The sequence below is a fragment of the Nomascus leucogenys genome, chromosome 2 (assembly GCF_006542625.1).
Source record: "Nomascus leucogenys isolate Asia chromosome 2, Asia_NLE_v1, whole genome shotgun sequence".
NCBI classification, from domain to species: Eukaryota; Metazoa; Chordata; class Mammalia; order Primates; family Hylobatidae; genus Nomascus; species Nomascus leucogenys.
This window is the reverse complement of record NC_044382.1, coordinates 135,754,030-135,779,032: the sequence shown is the minus strand read 5'-3', so window position 1 is coordinate 135,779,032 and position 25,003 is coordinate 135,754,030. Positions and strand designations below refer to the sequence as shown.

Sequence of the window (25,003 nt, the reverse complement as noted above, 5' to 3'; positions counted from 1 at the left end):
AACTTTCTCCAATGTGCTCTACAATCATTGTCAGTTTATTCTAATGAAAGCAGTGGAAAATCTGGCTAATGCCTCAGAATAAGGACTTTCAAATGGATAATATTCTCTAACGGATTTTATTCTTTTAGGTTTCATGGTGGTAAAAGCAAATTTACAAACTGCCTTTATGTTGTTTTACTGAAAGAAAAAACTGTGTTTCAAGTTCACAATGTTACATGGCATTTGAATCCTGGGAAAGCACTATTCAAAATTGAAAATAAAAATCAAATTCATATGAAAAGCTTTACTATGTAGTCAGGGTGCTGGGAGTGTCTCCCTTTCTGAAACTACCACGTCACCTGCTTCCTCCTCCTCCATTTGATTCCGCATTGCTCCTCTTTTCCCACAATTACTTATGAGTAATAAAGGAAGCCAGAGTAAGAATGATGGCATGTTCCTGGCTTTGCAAGAGTGGCACACATCAAAGGAAGACATTTTTCCCAGGGAGCCACAGCTTTGCAAGAGATTCACCAGGCAGGAATTAAGTTTGATATTACTGTGACATAGCAGAGGGAATGCCCTGAGTCTCCCAAAGCTGGGAAAGGCAAACTAGGGTATGGTCAGCGGCTGCTCTAGAGGCTGACTCTCCAAGTGTGGCTTGTGCAGTGGCAAGGTAATGAACATCTCTAAGCCTCTGATTATTTTTAGGGAATTCTTAAATGTACTTACCTTAGAGGTTATTCTTAGATTTAAATAGACATGGGATGCTTAGCAAAATACCTGGCCCATAGTACTGTATTAAATGTTAACTAGTATTCTTGCTAAAATAACTGTCTGAGATTTGGGGTTTTTTTGTTTGTTGTTTGCTTGTTTGTTGCCTAATGGTATGTTTATAATTTATTAGCTGGAGAAGTCTTTTTTTAAAAAGTCAGAACCAATGTGGCTATTAACAATTTTCTGAACTACCCAGATTTCATCTCCAGGCAGCCTTCTCTGCTTGTTTCTGGTTCATTTGCCTATTGGTAAAAAAAGATTCTCTTCTATTCCCCGTGCCCTAGTCTGTCAGCCTGTGCCTTCAGACAGCTCTGTCTCACTCCAGAGCCCAGTCCCTGCAGGCGCCTGCCTTCCTTCTTACGCCCTGCCCTCCCCCTACTACCACCCAGCTTGTCCGGTGACACTTCTCAGATCTATTTCAGTCTAGCTCTTCAGCCTCACAGACTTTCCCTTAACGAGCAAACCGCTTATTCATTCCCTGCCCCTCTCAAGGTGAAAGTGAATCCAGCCTGGAGTTAGTAGTTCATTTGCTGTCTCTATTGGTGCCACACAGAGGTCAGACCAGGCCTGTGGCCTCGTTTTTTTTTCTTCATTGCCAATACAACTACATACATCACCCAGCTGATGGGCCAGTGTGGATCTGTCACGTGGTAATACTGACCTCTAGGGGCTGGCTTTCTTTCATATAGAGTCTTTATCTTCTCATTGAGTTCCAGAACTGTGATGGCAGCCTCTTGCTTAGCTGTTGCCAAATCAGTCTGTAGCTTTTTCACTTTCTTTTCATGCTTTAGTTCCTTAAAAACAAACAAAAAAAAAAATAAGAGTTTCCATCACTAGGGACAGACGCATCAAAGAAATAAAAGTCATGAATGATGTCTGAACAAACACTGCCTTTGAAGCCTGCTTAGATGAAACACTCCCTGTTTATCTAGATTGAGTCCTGTTTGAAGTTTGTGAAACAGTGTATGTGCTCCTGTCAGAGTGTTTGAACCCTCAAAAAAAAGAGCTCACTCTCTACATCATAGTATCTTTTACACTCTTGAAGAGTTTTTATCTGGGTCAGAACCCTGTTGCTTATAATAGAGGCAATTAGAAGAACTCTACTTGCCAGTTGGCATTTGCCACTGAGGTACTAATGCCTACTAGTATCAGATTTTTTTTTCCCATCTGTAAGTAGACTCATGTGAAACAGAGCCTTGATTCTAAGTCATTTCCCCCTCAACACTGTAATGGTTTGCTTTCAAATACACTCTAAAGTGTGTGATGCAACCATGAAATGCTGGTGTTTTCTGATATTTAGTATGGGATCCATATGGGGAAAGTGTCAAAGGTAAGAAAGGGTCAAGCATAAGAATGGTTTTTAAGCAGTAGTGAACAGGAATGCCTTGCTCTAAAATAATTTGATTTATGAGATCTAAATCTTTGGGAGAACTGCATTAGGAACTTGTTACATAACCAAAGGATTCACCTCGAGACTTCATGACTGGAAAGTTCCTTTTAGGGTTTCAAAGTAGATTTGATTCATTAAAATTCAATTTATCTGCAACTTTAGAGAAGCTGTCTGTTGTGAAAGGTGTTGCATTTGCACTTCCGTGTTGCTTTTGTATAGCTACCTTTCCATTGAAGACCTCACCTTGCCAAGTCTTTGTGGGCTGGTAATTAGGAAGCCAGGAAAATAATCTACCAACATTTCTTATCAGACATAAATCTTGAGACAGGGAAGGGATGGTTTTTGCTTACTAGGTAAGATCATGTTCTTCCCTGGCCTCTGAAGGCACTATACTCAGGCAGTAGGGAACCACTTTCCTCTTTGAGAGTAACACCAGTAAAATCAATTCATCAAAAATGGTCTTAAATAGAAACAGGCCTCTCATTTCAAAGACCCCTCATTTCACTTTTTGCTTTGTTGCCAGTACAACTACATACATCATCCGGATGATTTATGAGATCTAAACCTTTGGGAGGTCACCCAGATCAGGTTATCTTCTAGACCCCAAACAGGAAGGTCAGGAGTTCACTAAAGCTTAGTTAATGGCATAAACACGGCTAAAAGAAATGTGTTATTCAAAGGAGAATGGTAGTTATGGAGCTTCTTTAAGGGGAGTTAGAGGGTAGAATCAGGCAGGGTTCAGCCAGCACAATCCAGCTGAGAGATACCCTGAGCCACAACACAGAGGCCTGGTTTTCATGGCAGTACTTGTAAAGAGGTGGCACTAATTATTAGAATGCATTCCCTGGGTGTCAGACATGATGCTGGCCAGCTGTTGAAACATGAAGGCTGATAAAGTCTCTGCCTGCAAGTCATGAAGACCTTCTAATGAATTCCCTTCTTCTGAGCCTCTATTCACTAAAAGCCTTCATAATTTGGCCTGTCATGTAGATTAATTCAGGAGAGACGAGCTGACCAAGAAATATGTCTGGGTGTTTGACAGCTGGACAGCTGTGTTTTTCAACTATTAAGTTGGCATTTTAATATATACCTCTGTCTCTTGTGAGTTGGTTTGGGTCAACTTGTTCATGAGGATCTCATCTATCCCAGGCCTGTGGTGACAGCACCTTGTGAGGTCCTGGATGGTCACCATTGACCTTTTCCACTTCAATACTGTTCCATGCTCAAATTTCTACACTTTCTTTTTACAATATAGAACTTTGGAGATACAGAGTAGGAGGAAGGGCACAGAAGTGAAAATTGAGAAAGTGGAGAGAATGAGGGAAAATGAGGCAAGAGAGAGTGTTAAGGGAGTGCTAGAAAGTATCTAAAAAGAACTAACAATGATATGTGTGCTGAAATGTTAAGGACTAGGTGTGCTGATGAGAGCAAGTTGCACTGAAATGCATAAATAAGACAGTTAGATAAAGAAACAATAGATAAGTGATAAACTGAAGGTAGTAAAATAGTCACTGTAGAATCTAGTTTTTGAGTCATATGGGTGTTTACTATATAATTATTTCAACTTTTTTGTATGTTTGCAATTTTTCATTATAAGATATTAGGGGGAGAAAGAACTGAAGATTTATCTTCCTTACATTGTCCCTCCCTTAATTCTTAATAAATGGTATTCAAATTCTCAAATCATGTCACAACTATTCACATGCAGATATGTATTTTTCCAGAAACTTTTCTCAAAGTATGCATTGACAGTAAATAAACACAAGAAAAAATAAATGCAGTGAGGTGAGAATTAATGAACAGTCACTAGGAGCTGGCATGGTGTCTGTCACTACGAAAAAGTCTTACCAAGCTACATTTTCATTTTGATGGAATAATTTGATGGATAGAATGCAGGAACTCAGTGGACAGGCACAGGGGTTCTCAGTATCAGTTAAGAATTTCACCTTTCTAGGTACAAATTTTAACTCTTGTTAAAAAAATATTCAATTGCCAGACCACTTTTGTTAGGTAACACGGGGTGCCTTAAAATGGTGACGTACCTTAAGATGGGGCCGGTTCCGGGTTCTTCTCCCCTCCTTGACTGGGCACTGTCTGAACCCGCCAAAGCAGGGCCAATCAGAAAGAAGCATCTCCCGCCTTCCCTTGGGCCCGCCCCTAGCCCAATCCACGTAGGCCCAAGGGATATAAAACCCAGCACACCAGCAGCCCTCTCTCTCTTCTCTTCTTTCTCTGCTCGATACCTCCTCTACGCCCAACACCGGCCTCATCTCGGTAAGTCTCCCGTTCCGGTGTCCGACACCAGTCGACCGGCTCCCGCCTCAGCCGCCCACACAGCTGCCGTAAATCCTATTTTAGACTTGGCCTCCAGGGGGCAGGGTTCCCTCCTTTTCCTCCTCACTCGCCAGGCCTGGGCCCCTTCCCCTTTCTCGCTCCGAAAATCCTGGTACCAGGTGGCCCACGGCCCTCGGCCTTTACAGGCCTCTCAGTCCTTTCGTTTTGGTGACGACCAACTCGAGAGTTCTGACTCACGACATGGTAATCGGCTGATAGGGGACGCCCTACTCAGCCCTTTGCCGTATGTTTCCACAAACCTTCCCTTCCGCAATGGGAGCCTCTGCATCCCTGCCGGCGGACTCTCCCTTACAATGCCTTTTAGATAACTTATCAGCCCTTGGTTTGGCTGCTGATCTCAAACCTACACGCCGGATTAAATTTTGTACTCAAAACCGGCCCACCTGCCCGTTAGACAGTCAAAACAGATGGTCTGCTTATGGGTCCCTTGATCCCAACCTTCTCCGGGATCTCTACAATTATTGTGAGCGAGCAGGAAAGTGGGCAGAGATCCCCTATGTTCATGGTTTCTTTCTTCTATGGGACAAATCCAACCTCTGCCTCCCTTGCAAGCTGCAAAACTTTATCGCTGCTCTCAAGCTACCAACCTCTCCTTCCACTCCCGACTTTGATGCGGCCGACGAACCGCCCCCATACCACCACCCTCCACCTCATCTAACGGTCGCCGCTCAACCGGTTGAAACCGGCTATCAACGCGGACCACACGAAGACCAAACTGCTTACGCCCGGCTCTCACGCATCTCCTAAGTCCTCTTCTCTGGCTTTCCGCCTCTCACATTTTTACACTTTCCTCCGCCGGCGGGCCCTCTTCCCAGCCCTATTCTCACTATGATAGACAATGGCTGGGACCCTCTCTTCCACGTGTTCCACTTCACCGTCTGGTTCCCACATCAACAAACACACCCCCTTCCTATATTATACCACTAAAAACAACGCCTCCTCCTGAGCCATACATATCGACAACTCCCCCGACCTGGTCTGGGGCCAGTCAGTTACAGGAGGCATATATCCCAGCAATGCCTGGGCATATCCAACTCAAATCATAACTATTACCCGTTCCCTCAAAGAGTCCATCTCTAACCAAACCTTTAACCAGCTTCTCAGAAATTGCCAGCTCCTAGCGACTTGTGAAGACACGGCAGACTCCAGAGACAGTCTCACACCCTGGTGACCTCTTAAACGGCCAACGACCGGCAACAGATACCCAGGATTGGGAGGGGAGGGGGTAGGCCTGCCCTCGCACCCTAAATTAACTACCATCTTCTTTTCTCTTCGGGCAGACCAAACTCTATCCCTAGTACCCCAGATGGCTATAGCAAGCCGATTCTACAAATTCTTAAACACCCTTTGCTCAGACAGCTGGCTCATCACCAACCCATCCCTGCCCCTCAACTGGCTCACGGCACTGGAGGACAAGGAACATTCATGGACTTCACGTCTAACGAAGTCTTCATGTATAGCGCCATGCACAACCCTGACAGTTCTCTCTGTGCCCCCTCCCCACAGCGCCCCCACTCAGCAGGAAGCAGCCAGATGAACCATGATGCCCATTTTCTCCCATTTAAGAAAACAAAAAGAGAGGAATGTTAGGTAACATGGGGTACCTTAAAATGGTGTCGTACCTTAAGATGGGGCCGGTTCCGGGTTCTTCTCCCCTCCTTGACTGGGAACTGTCTGAACCCGCCAAAGCAGGGCCAATCAGAAAGAAGCATCTCCCGCCTTCCCTTGGGCCCGCCCCTAGCCCAATCCACATAGGCCCAAGGGATATAAAACCCAGCACACCAGCAGCCCTCTCTCTCTTCTCTTCCTAATCCGCTCGATACCTCCAATAAAAATCTCTTGACTGCAACCGGCATAGTCTGATCCTTGCCCGGGCCCTTTCAACTTTGCTGTCTGTCTTTTACAGTGATTATATGTTCTGTGTCTTCTTACTGTTATATATTTGTATATTTATCTTATAATCTGAGAAAGAAATTGAGACTATTTAGTTTGGAGAAGACATTAGAGTATACAGGGCAGTCATGGCAGTTGACTTTAGTTACCTCAGGGACTATTCAAAAGGAGAGGAAGCTGAGTCAAACAATGTTGTTCTCAAGATAACGTGAAGAACAATGGGTAGAAACCATGAGGAGGCAGATGTTGGCACAACATGAGAAAGAACCCTCCAACAATCAGAGCTGCATCCAGAATAGGACAGGATGCATCCTGGCAAAGACCTCCTGCTCTGGGAAAGATCAAGCAGGGACTGGATGGACATCTTCAGGCAGGCCCTTGGTGACCTGTGGGACTTGGGTTGAGAGGTCACTGGAAGTTGGGCTTCCCTCAACTCTTTCCACTTCTGGCTTTCTCCAGCTCCCTGAGGGCCACAGCACATGTGTAAATGGACATCTCAGCCCTCAAAGCCTCCGGGGTTGGTACAGTTGGTATACTTTAAAGATAATTCTGGTATTTGTGAGAAGCTAGATAAGAAGGCTAAGAAAGCCTGTGCGTCCCTTAGAATTCAAGGATAATGTGAATCAAAATATCACTTTATTATTTAGCTATAAGGGAGGAGAAAATTAAATTTAAAATAACAATTGGATACAAGACTTAGATTGGCTGTCTAACATTTCTGTTGAGACCTTTTGATTACTCAGATACATTTAAAAATAGTTCAATATCTTCATCCTTTTTTTTTCTTTTTTCTAGAAAGAACTGCTCTTTGCTATTAATTCATAGCTTTAACCAAGCCCTTTGGGCATTTCAAACAATTCAATTTGCCAACATGTTTTTTATTAGTCATAGACATCAAATGATTTCAGCAACAATAATATTTTCCTTGCTGTTTGGTGTTCACTAGCCAGGCAACCCAAATGTCATACTTGAATCTAATGCAGTCTGTTATGGTCTCCTTAGTAACTAGGAACTCTTTTTAGTGATTGCTGAAAGGATAGGAAGGCTTTATAGCTTGGAGGTAAATTCCTATTACCATGCTCTTTTCCTACTTCTCCTACTGGGTGGAAAGAGGGAGGAAATCATGTATTTGTGTAATGTTTTGAAAAGGAAATATCTATTCATATCATATTGCTGAGTGGCTTGCATTATTCCAAGTTAATGAGAATTCGAAATAACCAGGGAGCTATTCATAGAAGAGCGTCAACACAAAGTTGCCAGCACTGTTTAAAATTTCTGGATATTTCCACATACTTTAAACTGTGGCAATTACCCAGTTGCCTGGCCCATGACATTTCTAAGCCTTAGATTCATGTCATAGGACTACTGTGGGGATCGAAGGACATAACATAGAAATGACAGTACCCGACACTATGCCGTGTAGTAGTTATGTCTTTCTGGTTTTGTCATTACTCTTAAAACACATAAGAGAAATTTCAACTCTTCACTAAAACACTAAAGTATCTTTTCTAAGCACTTTCTCTAAGGCTACTTTAGTGTTTTAGTGAAGAATTGAAACGTTACAGAAAATGGGAGTTATGCTTTACAGAAAATAAAATTTATACGTAATTGAAAGCAGGACGTTTCATTTCTTCTTCTTTTTTTAGAAATTCAGTTTTCTGCATGATTGCATTGATCTCCTCCTCACTTTGGATAGGTAGACAAAACTTAATGTTCTGAAAACAGACATGCAAATAGCCTTGATTCAATCTCCTGCCAGAGCTGGCCCAGTGCCTAGGCAAAGTCAGTGGTTGCCTGCGTGTAATGATGTGAGGAGCACTCCAAGGCACTGCCTCTTGCTCCTCATGGCAGCTCTCCCTTGGGCCTGCCAGGGCAGAGCTTCCTCCCACTTTGTCTGAAGTTTACTCTGTCCATCCCAGCCTCCTTCACTTAGAGAGCCTGTATAACAAAGGGATTTTGTCTTCAGTGGCGCACTAGGAAAATGCTCACTACTGAAGACATAAAAGAGAATTTGGTTTGAATACAGAAGATATACATAGGTTCTTCCTTGCATTTCTCTTCTAATAGCCAATCAATAATAGTAATGAGAATTATAGTGATAGAATTTGGATACAACTTGTCTATAAAAGACAATTTTACATGTTTTGTATTTATATACCCTCAGGAGAATATTTTAAAGTCTAAGGATGTCAAATATGTGTCATGTATGTTCTTTTTCAGTTCATGGCAGGCCTTTGATTTGGGGATTCTTTAACCCTATGTTGCACCCCTGGATTCACAATCATTTAGTCACACTTTCAGCAGCCACTGCCCATTGATGAAACCTGTCATCCGTGTTAGTATCCTGCTACGTAGACAAGAAAGTTGAGCTGCCAGAGTTCAGCTGGACCTAATCCTTGTTGTACAGTGAGTAGACAGCTAAATGGACTTGAACCAAGGCCTTTTTATTTCCAGATGTTGATTTTTCTTTCCAATGAGAACATGAGTCTGCACTAATCAATAGTACCATTAGTTTTTTTTTTTTTTTTTTTTTTTTTTTTTTAAGTTACTTAAAGGTAACCTAGAAAGGCAATGTGACAGCTTGGTTATAAAAATTTAGCATTGAAGTGTGCTGGTGAACTGTGATGGCATTTATTGCATGAGTTGCCAAGATATCTCTAGAGAACCTAGGAAATAAAGGGAAGATTTCATGAACCCAGCTAAGGGCATTCTGAGCCAGGTATTGTTCTTTCCCTTTAGTATCTTTCCTTGGAGTATCCAGAATTGATTCTTGTTATTGTGACCATTCTGTTGAGTCATCTAAAGTGACAAAGAATGGATCAGAAGAACCTTTCTTACAAATGCCTCGAATGAAAAACAATCACAAGTGCAAGAGGTAGCTTTTTCTTATTTAATTTGATAAAGTTTTGGGGAGCTAGTTGATACACAAACCCTTAGGACTCAGCCTAACCTTGACCCAGAGCCTGACCCCACATGACTATTGGTAGGTGCTTGATGGCCAAGAGAATCAGATCTTGGAAATCAAAGCTAACACCTTTCAGTTCTTTGCAGTAGCCCTCCCATCTGAGTCCTGACTCATCTTATTTTATGTTGCAAAATGCTATACAAATATGTTTTAGTTACTCCTGAAACCCAAGGTTCGGGATTTATAATAGAAAGAAAATGAAATCCCAGTAATTCAACAAACAACCTGACTCACTATAAGGGAAAAATTTGCCTATAGTTGGAGGAAAGTCTCAGTTCTTTCCCTCTGTAGGATAAATAGTTATTAGATATAGAAGTGGCATTTCACAATAGATGTTCTGCTTTCCAGGATGCCTGTATACATGTTTATTTAAGAGAAACTTCAAATTAATACAAGATAAAGGGATAACCTTACACTTGGGATGAATTCCAGTGATAAGATAGAACTTTCTAATAGTAGAGTTGTCCAAAAATTGGAATGTTTTGCCCTAAAATGTGGTGTGCTTCCCTCCCCTGCATGTGGTAGACAGGCCATTGCTGGGAGTGTTTCAGAGAGGTGCTAACAGTTATTGGCCACCTACAATATGCCAGGCATCATTCTGAGAACTTTATATGTACTAGCTTTTTATTTTATTTTATTTTATTTTTTTTTTTTTGAGATGGAGTTTTGCTCTTATTGTCCAGGGTGGAATGCAGTGGTGTAATCTCAGCTCACTGCAACCTCCACCTCCCGGGTTCAAGTGATTCTCCTGCCTCAACCTCCCAAGTAGCTGGGACTACAGGCACAGCTAATTTTTTGTATTTTTAGTAGAGATGGAGTTTCACCATGTTGGCCAGGCTGGTCTCAGACTCCTGACCTCAGATGATCCACCTGCCTTGGCCTCCCAAAGTGCTGCGATTACAGGCATGAGCCAGCACGCCCAGCCTCATTTCATTTTTGTAGCAAGCCAATGAAGGAGAAGTATTATAAATCCTATTTTTAGGTACAAATACTGAGACATAGAAAAGTTTTAAGTATCTTGCCCAAAGTGAAATGGTGAGTCACAATTTAAATGTCTGCAGTCTATCTCCAGACTTTGCCTTCTATCACTATGCTGTGCATGCCTCAGTGTCTTACCCAGTGTCCTACATTTTGGAAAGTTTTGATAAGAGGGCATTTCAGATTCTCTTTCTTTTTTTTTTTTTTTTTTTTTTTGAAAGAGTCTTGCTCTGTGACTACAGGTGCTCACCGCCACACCCAGCTAATTTTTGTATTTTTTGGTAGAGACTGGGTTTCGTCATGTTGACCAGACTGGTTTCGAACTTCTGACCTCAAGTGATCTGCCTGCCTTGGCCTCCCCAAGTGCAGGGATTACAGGCATTAGCCATCACACCCGGCCAGGGCATTTCAGATTCTATAAATCTATTTTAAAGCAAGGGAAAGCAGTGTCTAACCTCTGACCTTGAAGTCTTATAGACATGGACTTCAACACTGAGTATGAATTAGAGTCAGATGGAATCATCAAATCTTGGATGACACAGAATTGGATGCCCTCTTAGAGGACAAACTGTCCAGCATTTTGAAGATGGAGAAGTAGAAACAGAGAAAATGAAATAATTTACCAAATTCATTAATATAAAGCTCTAAGAAGCGAAACTCAGAGCCAGATTTTCTGATTCCTTGTCTTATTGCCCCCTTCCCTGACCCCATATTATGCTGCTCCTTGGCCATAAGAACTGAAGAGCAATGGGATGGCTATGTCATGGGAATCTGGAGTGGGACCTAAGATTTTTTAAGTGTAAGGTTCCAGTATCAGAAGCAGCAGGACTTTTTGGCAGGCAGCCTTCACTTAAAGCCCCCTTTACGGAGAGCCAGGGAAGACTGGACTTAGGCCTCTTTATGTAGTATACATAGACAGGGAGAAAGGTCCAAGCAGTTGATAGAATGGTCTAGGCAACTAAGATCTTGCTAACTTGAAAAAAAAAAAAAAAGAAAAAAAATAGTTGGATCAATGTCTACTAGCAAATCTGTTTTCACAGAGCATTATGCTATATGCTGTATTCCAACCCATTTCTGAGATTAAGGAGGTTCTGCTTGCAGATTCTTTTCTTTGGGTAATGCTGCCGCATCTTTTTACCCAGTAAACATCAATGAAGTTGATAATCAAGATTTTTGAGAAAGAAAGAAGCTATCATACAATAAATAATTGTTCGTATTACTGGCTGAGCATAGCAAAGAACAAAACTGAGCGCTCAAGCAGGTCATGCGAAGAGAAAACGTAGACCAAGGAGGAGATCTGGTAAAGCAAGGTCTCCTTGGTCTTACAATCTCAAATCACACCCTGAGAACAGAGAGAGAAGTGCACTGTCACACCTAGCAGTGCCTGGCAGGAAGCTGTTTTCCAGTCCAATTCCCCCTGGGGACAGAAAGCACCCAAAGGGCCAAGCTATATATGAAGCAATTTCAGTTTCTCAGCCCCACCTCTACAGTTGTTGGTATAATATCATTGGCAAACATCTGTAAGAAGTGACGTGGGTAGAAGAGTACAGAAACCAGAGAGGATAGAATTTACAAGTGGTGAAAAAGAATTCCCATACCTGCTTAGTGAAAGTGCTGCTACGCTCTTCTAACATGATTACAAAAATAATGAAGAGCAATAACTTTATAATCAGTCAGATACTTTGCTTTTTCTGTGTCCAGCACTCCCTTTGAACTTGACTGAAGCTGTCTTCCGGAAGAAAATTAACAGCTATTGGCCATCTGTGACTTATCTGGGATCAGAAAGCACAGGCATGTGTTCAAGGACTGGAAAATTGAAGTATTGAAGCACCAAGGTACTTAATTCACCTTTAGAGTTTTTGGCGTAGTAAGGAAAACCTAATCAAATTAACTTTCCCAGTGAATATTCTTCTCCTTTACAAACCCCACTCTGCCCTGAAAGCAGTGAAATTGCATGGAATACAGGTTCAATGAAGTACAAGAGCTGGCATTAAAACAACTTACAAATGATAACGAAAACAAAGTAGAGAAAAGGAAAATTATCATAAGAGGAGACATGATGCTTATAACAGCATGAAATAGCTTCACACACTGTACAGGAGAAATTAGAGAAAACAGCCAAGTGGGAGGGTTTCTGTGATATGTATTATTTTCTCATAAAATACAATATTTTTTAAAAAAACTGCAGCTTTCTTGTGGCGGAGTTAATTTAGACATTCATAGAAGAAATGTCTAGGTTTAATGTGAAATGGATGTGATCTCATATAAACATGTTTTCCGTGTTAAAAGCAAAGGAGTATGTGGGTGAATGTTTTAAAAATTGCTGAGTTGCATGGTATTAGTTAATAATGTTACTGATATTAATACTTTAGAATCTTTATTCTTTATAAGTAAAACTTCTGAGAAAGTAATTGATTGTTGGCAATGAATTGTGTGAGCACATGACTTCACAGTATTATCTGTAAGTTGAATATAATATAGCTGCAATTAAATTAGTCAGTTCTCTAATTTTTCCATTGCTTTCATCTAGTATGTGTCTGGAAACAAACAAAAAATCATTTTGTAGAGGCAAGAATCTCAAGCTGTTTTTTCTTGAGAAAATGTAAAATTTTCCACTGACTTCATTAGGAGCAATATGTGATAGTTAATTTAACTAAGGACATTTAAATGCATATGGAGAAATTACTAAAAATTAAAGCGTCAGACTTGGCTCCTGGCTCAAGATGTGGTTTTTCTTTTTGACTCTTTTACTTGAAAGGTAATATTCACTGGAATATCAAACTGACTGGGCAATGTAAGAAGTTAGAATAAGTTGATGAAGCAGAGGTTTTTTTTCCTTGGGGTACTCATAACCACGTAGCATTGCTGAGCTACAGAACTGATGCTATATGGTCTGCACATGCTGAGAATAACTACTTTTATCCAGAACCGCAGATAGCGCTCAACAGTTTAGTTGTTATTCCTACCCTGAAAGCTCTCTGTTCTTGATTTTCCTCTTCTCAGTTATCTATTGTAACACAGGGAGCACCATGTATAAAAAAAAGCTCAGAGGGGACAGCAAGTGCCACTACAATTCTATTCTGTTCTTTATTTAGAGAAACCAAGTTCCTCAGGGTACTATAGGCACAAAGCAAAGAAAGGAGTTGATCTGCAAATAAATTACAAACATGTGATCTTGACAATGATAGATATAACCCAGTGATCAAAGCTGAACTACCTTCAAGTTCATTTGCCCGATAGCTACAAGACAAGGTCACTTTGGGGGTCTCATTGCAAACATACTTTATAGTCCCTCCCAATTCTGTCCATATTCATATAATTTTATAAATGTATACTGAAGATATTTGATCTAGTATGGATGACACTGTAGTCTGTGTCCATTTGATGATAAGAAAACCATGTTTCCAATACTGAAACAAAATCACTCTTTGTTTTTCTGAGTTAAAACCTTAGAGTCTAACAGTCTGACAATCATTAGCTTAACCTCTCCCTTCAGCTTTCCTGCAGCTCCTGTCCTTGACCACTAGGGCAACCTACACCCTAAACATTGAAAGGTGTTGGAAAAAAATAGGAATAGTCTGCTACAGCTGAAAACTTCTTTACTTAAAGGTGTCAGTCCTGCTCTGTGGAAGTAGTTGAGCACCTGAGGAAATGGTCTGAACTTCAAGCAGTATTTGCACTCTAAATCAAGGTTAATTTCTCATACTCAACATTTCAGCTGTGATTTTAGTTACTCTTTTTGTTTTATCCTTCTCCCCTATTTAGAGAAGCTTTTTGTTCATGTTATGAAGCTATGTTTCATAGGTGGAGGGACAAGAATATTTAGATTTATATATGGTTATTTTTAATAGTCCTTAGAACATAAGTTTAATTTCAGAATGTGATGTTGCAAGTGAATTGGGTTATATGTATGCAAGGTGAGGTTGCCAAGACATGACCCAATAAAAGAAGCACTTGATACTTGTAAATAGCATGTAAACAGAGAGAGAGGGAAAGGTGTGGTGGTGATGTGAACTTTTACTATGGAGATATTAGTAAGTTTCATATTGCATATTTTAACAAGCCTAAACAAATGTCCTTGCTCTAAAGCAAATCATCACATACAGATTATTCTTTGGTTTTGTTGGATTCAAGGACTATCTTGTTAATTTACTCACCAGCAAGAACTCTTAACTAATTCCATTACAAATCTAGCACAGAAAAGACAGCACATGAAGCTGAACTCCCAAGCAAGATCTTTAAGTAGATTTCAATATCCTATCTGGTAGCCCTCTAAGCCTGTTTCCATCAACACATGCTCATCTCTGGGAGATATGCAGCGATAACAGGTAGGGAGGGAACTTGTGGATTTGGCTTAAAACCACTTGCCTCATCTCTCACTAGTGACTTGTGGTATCACAACTTCACAGAGTCTGAGAATGTAAAACTCAGGAATAATCATATGAGTTGTTAATAAAGAAGAGTTTGAGGATTTCCCAATGTGGATAAATGGTGAGTTTCCTGCTATGGTCCTGACCCAGAAAACTCAAGTGAGTCATATTTAATCAGTTATGTTTTGAACTCAAACTTTCTGATCATCCTTTGTAATAGTGGGAGCGACAATGGCCTGAAACAAGACCACTCAGCTATGAAAATGTTTGCTGCCCAGAAATACATCCGTGGTATACCCTGGATTGACTCTGATTTCTTCTAGGTAAGAGTGAGGCTGACCCAAGGCCAGCCAAGCTTCTGTAAAACTAATGCTCAGGAGATGCACAACAAATACATACATTTTGACTGTTTAAAAGAACAAGCAGATGAATAATATGCTCCTTAATTTTGCTCAGATATTATGCGTCAAAGTTGAAAGTGACCTCTACTTGCTCTAATTTCAGTTTTATAGTGCCTTATCTAAACTGACAATGTCAGTTACTCTGAGTCACAAAGGAATTTGACTTTTCAACTGGAAGACTTTTTTTTCTTTTTAATTGTGATTTAAAACTGCATAACGTAAAATTTACCATCTTAATTTTAACCATTTAAGTGTACAGTTCGGTAGTATTACATATAGGCATATTGTTATGCAACCAATTTCCAGAAAGTTTTCATCTTGCAAAACTGTCCAATACCCATTAGACAACAACTCCCTGTTTCTTCCTCCTTCCAGCCTCTGGCAACTAAAATTCTAGTTTCTAGTTCTATGTATTTGACTCTTCTAGGTACCTCATATAAGTGGAATCACACAGTATTTATTTTGAGATTGACTTATTTAACTTAGCATGATGTCCTCATTATAATTTACCCTCCAGTAAGTCATCTTCTCTAATTCCTTTACAAATCTAGCACTATATTTATGTTGTACCATGTGTCAGAATTTCCTTCCTCTTCAAAGCTGAATACTATTCCATGGTATGTATATGTATTGTTTATTCATTCATCCATGGATAAACACTTGGGTTGTTTCCAGCTCTTGGTTACTGTGCAGAAGACATTTCTTGAGGTAGTGATCATGGCAGCACAATAATTATAATACTTGCCTCCTCCAAATTAACTGAAACTTTTTACCTTTTAATTATAAATTTCATTCTCTCTTCTCAAAAATACTTACTTTTTGTTTTTGTTGCCAAAGAGGAACATAGGCCTCAAAGTGGGAAGACATTTTGAAGCCATCTCAGATGGTAGTACAATTTCTATCACAGATTTCTAAGTTAAGCTTTCCTTTTGTGTCTCACTTAGAGCCTTCCTCCTCTTTTTTTTTTTTTTTTTTTTTAATAAAGGAAGAGTCTTTACTACTGTCACTGTGACTTACAATGCTTTTATTGGGAAATGCAAAGCCTCAGTGACAGACAGAGCCAGGCCTAAAGTCATCAAGCAGACATCACTCAATGCATTAGTATAAGAAACAGGAAAACTCAGTGCATTAGTATAAGAAATAGGAAAACTTACGATAAATATTCAGGGGCTGTTAGAAAAGAAGTTACCATCAGATAAGCTAATTCAGTGGTGAGCTTCTTTCAATCTTCTACTCTTTTGAAAAAGGGGTGCTAAGGTTTCCCCTATCGTTCTATAGTTTGGGATTTGCACATCAGATCTATATGAAGAGTTTCTTAAAAATATGCATGCTCTAGATTCTCTCTAATCCTACTCAGTCAGAGTTTGGGGAAGTTTGGGCATGAGATTGTAATTTGGCTTTTAGGCTTTCTGATTGGTTCTGATACATACAACTATAAAGATCAACTGTCAACTGGAAGAGTATCTTAGGCAACAGCTAGGTGCTGGCCACAAAAGCTGTGAGTGTCCTTGTGGGCATGTGTATGCTTGTATCCATGAGGGCACTGAGGCCAACAATGAGTGTGTTGGGGGAAGTAGGGATGGCAGTAACTCCAGAATGTTGCAGATGGGGAGGTTCCCATGAGAACTTGGTCCATGTAACATGCGTGCCATTTTTCTGTAGAAGGCCACTTTCAGCTTGAGAGAGAAAGAGATTTGTTGAAGCAAAGGAATTGCAGATTTTTGAAATTATGAATATTGCAGTGCAGTTAAGGAATTTGTGGAGTATAGCAGCTTCCTTTAAGAAATAGTAATCAAAGTATCAAACTGCACCAAGTCATTCAATGCTCCAGCACTCCCTCTGTCTCTGACTTGGAGAAAAAAACCCCAGTCCTTCTGATTCTTATTTCCCACTCACAACTCCCTTAAAACTCCTTGCAGATAAAAACAACTAAAAATGTTTCCATACCTGTTTTCACACTTAGTGCATTTTTCAGTTATTTCAATAACTTTCATAGGCTTCAAAGTAATCTAGCAGGAAAAAATCTAAGTCCTTTTCCTAACCATCAACAACAGAGTAATCTGAGGCAAGTGCCTTGATGTTCACTTTCTCCAAATGCCAAATGGAATTATTTAAACCACCTCAGGGTTTACATACACATGAACTAACTCATATGGTTTAAATGCTTTGAGCATCAAATGTTCAAAGTGAGGTGTGGAACAGAGAGAATAAAAAGAATAAAAAGAATTTTTTTTTGAAAGGGAGTCTGGCTTTGTCACCAGGTTGGAGTGTAGTGTCACAGTCTCAGCTCACCGCAACCTCCACCTCTCACGTTCAAGAAATTCTCGTGCCTCAGCCTCCCGAGTAGCTGGGATTACAGGCGCCTGTCACCATGCCTGGCTAATTTTTGTATTTTCAGTAGAGATGGGGCTTTGCTTTGTTGGCTGGGCTGGTCTCGAACTCCTGATCTCAGGTGATCTGCCCACCTCAGCCTCCCAAACTGCTGGGATTACAGGCACGAGCACTGTGCCCGGCCAGGAATTTTTTTTTTTAGCTTAAATTTATAGTTTATTTTTATTTCAAAAGCTACCAGAGATGGGCCGGGCGCGGTGGCTCATGCCTGTCATCCCAGCACTTTGGGAGGCCGAGGCGGGCGGATCACCTGAGGTTGGGAGTTCAAAACCAGCCTGACCAACATGGAGAAACCCCATCTCTACTAAAAATACAAAATTAGCTGGGCATGGTGGCGCATGCCTGTAATCCCAGCTACTTGGGAGGCTGAGGCAGGAGAATTGCTTGAACCCAAAAGGTGAAGGTTGTAGTGAGCCGAGATCGCGCCATTGCATTCCAGGCTGGGCAGCAAGAGCAAAACTCTGTCCAAAAAAAGGAACCCACGCTTCTTAAAATGCTTTAAATCCTTTCTAATCCCTGTGTCTACTTAACACACAAACACACATCCTATAAAAGAAAGAGAAAACTGGTCATTTTTGTGGTATAAAATATCTCAGGGATTTTTGCTGGCTAACCTAATTTTTGTCCATTATGGGGGAAAAAGTCTTATGGGATCTTGAAGTATTCTGTTATTCTAACGTATGGAAAGGAGGAATCTTGATGTGTTATCTGAAAAGGCTTAATGGGAAGTATAGTTACTAGACAGACTTTGATTATTTGCATGGTTTCTGTTTATTCTTTCTGTCGCAAACTGGCATCACACTGTACATATTTTTAAGGAAAGAAATATTGCATCTAGTCACTTCTCTATTACTTTTCTCAATAGCTCTCTTTATTTCTTGATGGGACTTTTATTGCTATCTTTTATGATAGAGTAAGTGGGAGAAAACCTATAAATTAAATAAGGAAAGTTCTACTAGAAGTGGTATTTAACCTGGGAATGTCAAGTGGGCATTTAGCAAGAATTGAACATTTCTGTTGGACTCATCCCAATTTTACAAGTACATAACCTACTAAAAAACTTTTTAGCTTAAGACTTGCATGTTTTTCTCACCGGGTTAAACTTTCCAAAGCAGAGAAAATTTTATGAGAGGATACAGCTCATTAGAAAGAGCTTGTTTTTCTGTGATTCTCAATAATTTAGTTCCATTCAACAAACATTTATTGAGTATGTACTATATGCCAGACTGTAAGCCAGATGCTGGGTAAATAAAGCAAAAGGAAATAAGCATCATCCATTTCTTTTGGAGCTTTTGTCTTGTGGGGGAAATAGATATATAATAAATTTTCAATATAATGTTTTGTGACAGGCTTTATGTAGGGTGTTCTAGGAGCACAGAGGCGAGACTGGGGCTCAAGGAAGGTTTACTAGAGGAGATATTACCTGAGCTGAGTCTTGAAGTGCTAATAAGTTAGGCAGGTTAGGAAGAAAGGCATACAAGGAGGACGTCATTCCAGTATGCACAAAACTGGAGGTTGATAAATAGCATTGTCTAGGTAAGGAACCACATGAGATAAAAAGAAGGCAAAAAGACTTGGTCATGAAAAAGAATCAAATAAAAATGTAAAAAACTATAATAATGGAAATACATATGTGTAAAACCATAGAATAGGCATAGCTGACAAGAGACTTAGTAAATTGGTAGATGATGTGGGGAAAATTGTGAGAATCCACAGAAATGAAGAGATGAAAAATATGGAGGGACATTTAAGAGACATGGAGTAGAGAAGGGAATCTTTGATAAAATCTATTGTGCTTTCCAGAGAAAAAGAAGAGAGAATGGGAGAGAAGGTATATTTGAAGTAAAAGTGGGCAAATTTTTGGAAATGAAGGAAGGCACTTTTCCTCAGATTTAAAAATTACATTGAGTTCTGGTTTAAAAACAAAAAAAAAACCTTTAAAATGAATATCCTGGGTCCTTTTCCTAGAGATTGATTCACCAGAGCTGAGGTGGAACTTAAGTTATCTGTATTTGGGAGAAACTTCCTAGGTGATTCTGTTGCACAGCCAGATTCCAGAATCGTAGAAGTAGTTCTCCAACATAAGGACACATAAGAATCACATGGGGAACTAATTAAAATACAAATTCCCGTGTCTGACCATAGAGGCATTAGACTGGAGAAGACCCTCTCAGAAAGTTGAGTTAAATATTAACAAACATGTTTTATTATTTAACAAATACTAACAAAACATGTTAATATTTAAGAAAAGAATTAAAGGTAAGCTATAAATTACAGCTTCTTCTACAATTTAGAGTTTGTCTACATAAACATCTCAGGCACAAAATAACTAATGGATTTCTCCTCAAGGATAGATCTTTCTTCACACTAAGGAAAAAGGCAGTTGGGAACATTAGTAGTCACAAGAATATAAGCTCCATGAGGACCCTGGCAGTGTTTGTTTGTGAACAGACAAATGCTTCAGATAGAGCTTCATGATTCATTTTTTAATTTAGTACATCTACACTCAACACAATTTTTACATGACGGTGTTTTGTTTTTTTTATAAGCACACAAAAGTGTCACAGGATTTGAGACCCTTGATCATGATTTAATGTGACTTTATTGTACTGTTTTTCTTGCCTTATGAAATATTAGCTGGCTCCTTTTTTCTGAGCACAGCTGCAAATTGTGTACTTGATTTTGTCCCTTTCTTCCATTTTTCTAGCTGTGCAATGGTCGTGTGAGTTCACACAGTGACTGGGCCTCGCTTTGTAAGGCTTTGTTCTTTGTAAGTTGGTGCTAGGAGTGGGTAAATGCTTCATGCAGCAATGTATGAAGCCATTATTTGTTTATTGCAGATAAACTTAGCAACCTAGGAAATACTGGGATAAGCAAGACAATCATAGTCTCTGGCTTTATGGTATTTAGAGTCTAGTTATGGAAACAGACTTAAAATAATCACACAGATGCAGTCAGTTGCCAACTGTGACAAGTATTATGAGGGAATGACACATGGCATTCTGAGAGCTTATGATAAGAAAAGTGACCTCATTAAGGAAGTTAGGAAAGATTTTCACAGTTGAAGGGAATCTTAGGGATAAGAGGCATTAATTAGGTAATGCAGGGAGAAAAGAGCATTAAGGCAGAGGAAACACTGTGTGTAAAGGTCTTGCAATGGAAAGAGAAATGGTGAGCACCAGGGCCAGCTGGCCTCAGTCAGAGAGAGTGGGAGTCTGCAAAGACAGACAGAAGCCTGGTGTGTGAGGTGAAAAGCAATGGGAGGTGATTGTAATGATTTATGCAGGTGGTTAATAGGATCAGATTTATAATATTAATATTTATAGTGGTTAACATTTAGTACATGCTGTGGGCTAGGTATTGTTCTAGGTGTTTCGTATATATTAACTCATTTACACAAACAACAGCCCTATGAAATAGATATTATTGCTATTCCCATTATACATATAAGCAAATGGAGACTTAGAGCTGTCACCCTGCATGACGGTTAACTTTATGTGTCAACTTGTCCAGGCTATAGTACCCAGTTGTTTGGTCAAACACTAGCATAGATGTGCTGTGAAGGTATTTGTGAGTATGATTAACATTTATAATCAGTTGACTTTAAATACAACACGTTACCCTTAATAATGTGGATGGGATCCATGCAATTCTTTGAAGGCCTTAGAAGCAAAGACTGAAGATTTCTGAAGAAGAAGCAATCATGCCTCAATAAAGCAACCTAGAAACCCTGCCTGAGTTTCCAGCCTGCTGGCCCATCCTGCAGATTTAGAACTGAAAACTATATGAACTAATCTGCCTGCATTCCCAGTTTACTGGCCAGCCCTACAGCTTTCAAACTTGCCAGCCCCTACAGTCATGTGAGCCAATTTTTTAACATAAATCTCTTTCTCTCTCTCATATATATAAAATATGTATGTATGTATATCCCATTGGTTGTGTTTCTCTCTGGAGAATCCTAATACACACTGGTTTTAATGTAGAGAATAAATTTAAGTAGGACAGAATGAATCCAGGAACACCAGGTAGGAAATTAATTCAATAACTTAGTCATGTTATGATGAGACCAGAGTAATGATGGCAGAAGCTGAGAGAAGAGGATGGCTCTAGAGAGTTAACATTAACAGGGTTTGGTGCTGGTTTGGATAAGGGTGGGAAAGTCGAGGGAGGTATTCAGGATGAGTCCCAGTTTTCAGTTTACAACTGGAAGGACTATAATGGTACACACTGAGTTGAGTAACCCTATATAAGGATCACTGATGTAAGGTGGGCAAATTTTACATGTGAGGTGGGGTGTTATTGTTGGTATCATGGAGATGTAGCTCTATTTGAAGAATGTTGAATTATTTGAGAGGCTTTTGAGATTTCCATGAGAATGCAGGCATATTTTGTTTTATTATGCTTTACTTTATTGCTCTTCTCAGACACCACACTTTTCACAAATTGAAAGTGTGTGGCAATCTTATGTCAAGCAAGTCTATCAGTGCCCTTTCCAGCAGCATGTGCTAACTTTGTCACATCTTGGTAATTCTTGCAATATTTCAAACTTTTCATCATTACTATATCTGTTACGGTGATCTGTGATCAGTGATCCTGATATTACTATTGTTATTGTTTTGGGGCGCCACAAATGGTACCCATATTAGACACCAAACATAGTTGGCAGTAATGGTGTGTGTGTTCTGATGCTCCAACCAACCATCTCTGTTTTCCTATATCTCTCCATCTCTTTGGATTTCCCTATTCCCTGAGACACAAGAATATTGAAATTAGGTCAGTCAATAACCCTACAATGGCTCTAAGTGTTCAAGTAAAATGAAGAGTTGCAGGTGTCTCACTTTAAATCAAAAGCCAGAAATGACTGTGAGGAAGGCATGTTGAAAGCCAAGATAAGCTGAAAGCTAGGCCTCTTGTACCATAGAGTTAGCTCAGTTGTGAGTGCAAAGGAAATGTCCTTGAAGGAAACTGAAAGTGCTACTCCAGTAAACACAAGAATAAAAAAGCCAACCCTGTTGCTGATATGGAGAAAATGTGAGTGGTCCAGATAGAAGACCAAACCAGCCACAACATTTCCTTAAGCTAAAGTCTAATCCAGAGCAAGGACCTAATGTTCTTCAATTCTAGGATGGTTGAGAGAGTAAGAAAGCTGCAGAGGAAAAATTGTAAACTAGTAAAGATTAATACATGAGGTTTAAGGAACAAAGCTCTCTCCATAACATGAAAGTGTAAGGTGAAGCAGCAATTGCTGAGGTAGAAGCTGTAGGAAGTTATCCAGAAGATCTAGCTAAGATCATTGATTAAAGTGGCTACACTAAACAACAGCTTTTCAATGGTGGCAACACAGCCTTCCACTGGAAGAAGATGCCATCTAGGACTTTCCTACCTAGAGAGGAGAAATCAACGCCTGGCTTCAAAGCTTCAAGGGGCAGGCTCACTCTCTTTTTAAGGGCTAACTGCAGCTGATAACTTTCTCATTTATCATTCCAAAAATCCTAGGGTCCTTAAGAATTATGCTAAACCTACTCTGCCTGTGCTCTATAAATGGAACGACAAAGTCTGGTTCATCTGCTTACAGCATGCTTTACTTGATATTTTAGGAACACTGTTGAGACCTACTGCTCAGAAAGAAAGATCCCTTTCAGAATATTGCTGCTTATTGGGAATGCACCTAGTCACCCAAGAGCTCTGATAGAGATGCACAAGATTAATGTTGTTCTCATGCCTACTCACATAACATCCATTCTTCAGTACATAGATCAATAAATAATTTTGACTTTCAAGTCTTAATATTTAAGAAATACATTTTGTCAGGCTATAGCTTCCATAGATGGTGATTCTTCTGATAGATCTGGGCCAAGTAAATTGAAGGCCTTCTGGAAAGGATTGACCATTCTACACTAATTAAGAACACTTGCGATTCATGGGTGAAGGTCAAAATATCAACATTAGCAGGAGTTTGGAAGAAATTGATTCCAACCCTCAAGGACAACTTTGAGGGGTTCAAGACTCCAACAGAGGAAGTAACTGCAGATGTGGTGCAAGTAGTAAGATAAGTAGAATTAGAAATAGAGACTGAAGATGTGACTGAATTGCTGCAATCTCATGATAAAACTTGAATGAATGAGTTGCTCCTTGTGGATGAGAAAGATTTTGTGAACATTGTGCAAATGACAAAGTAGAATTTAGAATATTACATAAACTTAGATGATACAGCAATGTCAGGGTTTGAGAGGATTGACTCCAGTTTTGAAAGAAGTTCTGCTATGGGAAACATGCTATTAAATAGTGTGGCATACTACAGAATCTTTCAGGAAAGCAAGAGTCAATCAGTGCAGCAAACATCCATCACCACCACCCTGACCAATCAGCAGCCACCAACACTGAGACGAGGCCCTCCACCAGCAGAAAGATTACCACTTGCTGAAGGCTCGGATCATTGTTAACATTTTTTAGCAACAAATTATTTTTAAATTAAGGTATATACATTGTATTTGTTATAAAAGTTATAAAGGTTGTTACAAAAGTTAGGCTCAAAAGTTATGTTAACATTGTTATAAAAGTTATGTTTATTCTACAGTTTATTAAGTGTGGAATAGTCATAAACCCGTAAAGCTATTGCACACTTAATAAATGATAGAATAGTGTAAACGTAACTTTTATATGCACTGGGAAACCAAAAAAATTACTGTGACTCAGTTTATTGCATTATTTACTTTACTGTGGTGGTATGGAATCAAATCTGCAGTATCTCTGAGGTATGTGTGTATGTGACTTGGAATTTGGCTATATGGGTGTGGTGCTCAGTCAAGGAGGTCTAGGTTAGTTATGCAGGAGTCACCCCTTATCTGCAGGGGATACTTTCCAAAACCCCCAGTGGATGCCTGAAACTGAACGCTGTAGATATTTTACTGTGTTTTTTCCTATACTATACATACACACCTATGATAGAGTTTTGCTTATAAATTAGGCACAGTGAGAGATTAACTATTAATAATAAAATAGAAAAATTATAACAATATATTGTAATAAAAATTATGTGACTGTGGACTCTCTCAAAATTATCTTATTGTACTCTACCATGGGTAACCAAAACTGCAGAAGGCACAACCATGAACAAGGGGGTACTACTGTACAAATCAGGAAATCATCTGCAGATAATGGTAAATGAAGGCATTTAATTGAAGAGATTGTCTCTGGAAACACCAGAGAGTGAAAAGAGAAAAAATGCATAGGACTGAGCTATGAGGAACTCCAGGATTTAATGAAGGATCAAGAAGGATGAGCCTGCTAAGACAGAGAATGAATGGAAGGATGGGGGTTTGGAGGAAGGAATCAAGAGAGTGTTATGGCCTGGAACCCAAAGGAATAGTGTTTCTAGAAGGGTGTGATCAACAGTGCTGCAGGCTGCTGAGTGGTCAAATGCAATAAAGGTTTAAACGGTTTAATGATGAAGGTGCATGGTGCCTTTGGGGAGCTGGGAATAGAGTCATTCAAAGGGTGGGATGAA

General features: G+C 39.8%; 1 protein-coding gene across 1 annotated transcript in view; it reads right to left on the bottom strand.

Moving 5' to 3' along the window:
• The window catches only part of CCDC192 (coiled-coil domain containing 192), a 234,085-nt gene that overhangs the window by 64,783 nt on the left and 144,299 nt on the right, over positions 1-25,003 (bottom strand). Inside the window, exon 6 of the mRNA XM_030818403.1 lies at positions 1,415-1,547. Coding sequence (XP_030674263.1) covers positions 1,415-1,547 — 133 coding nt within the window. The remainder of the gene's footprint in view (positions 1-1,414; positions 1,548-25,003) is intronic.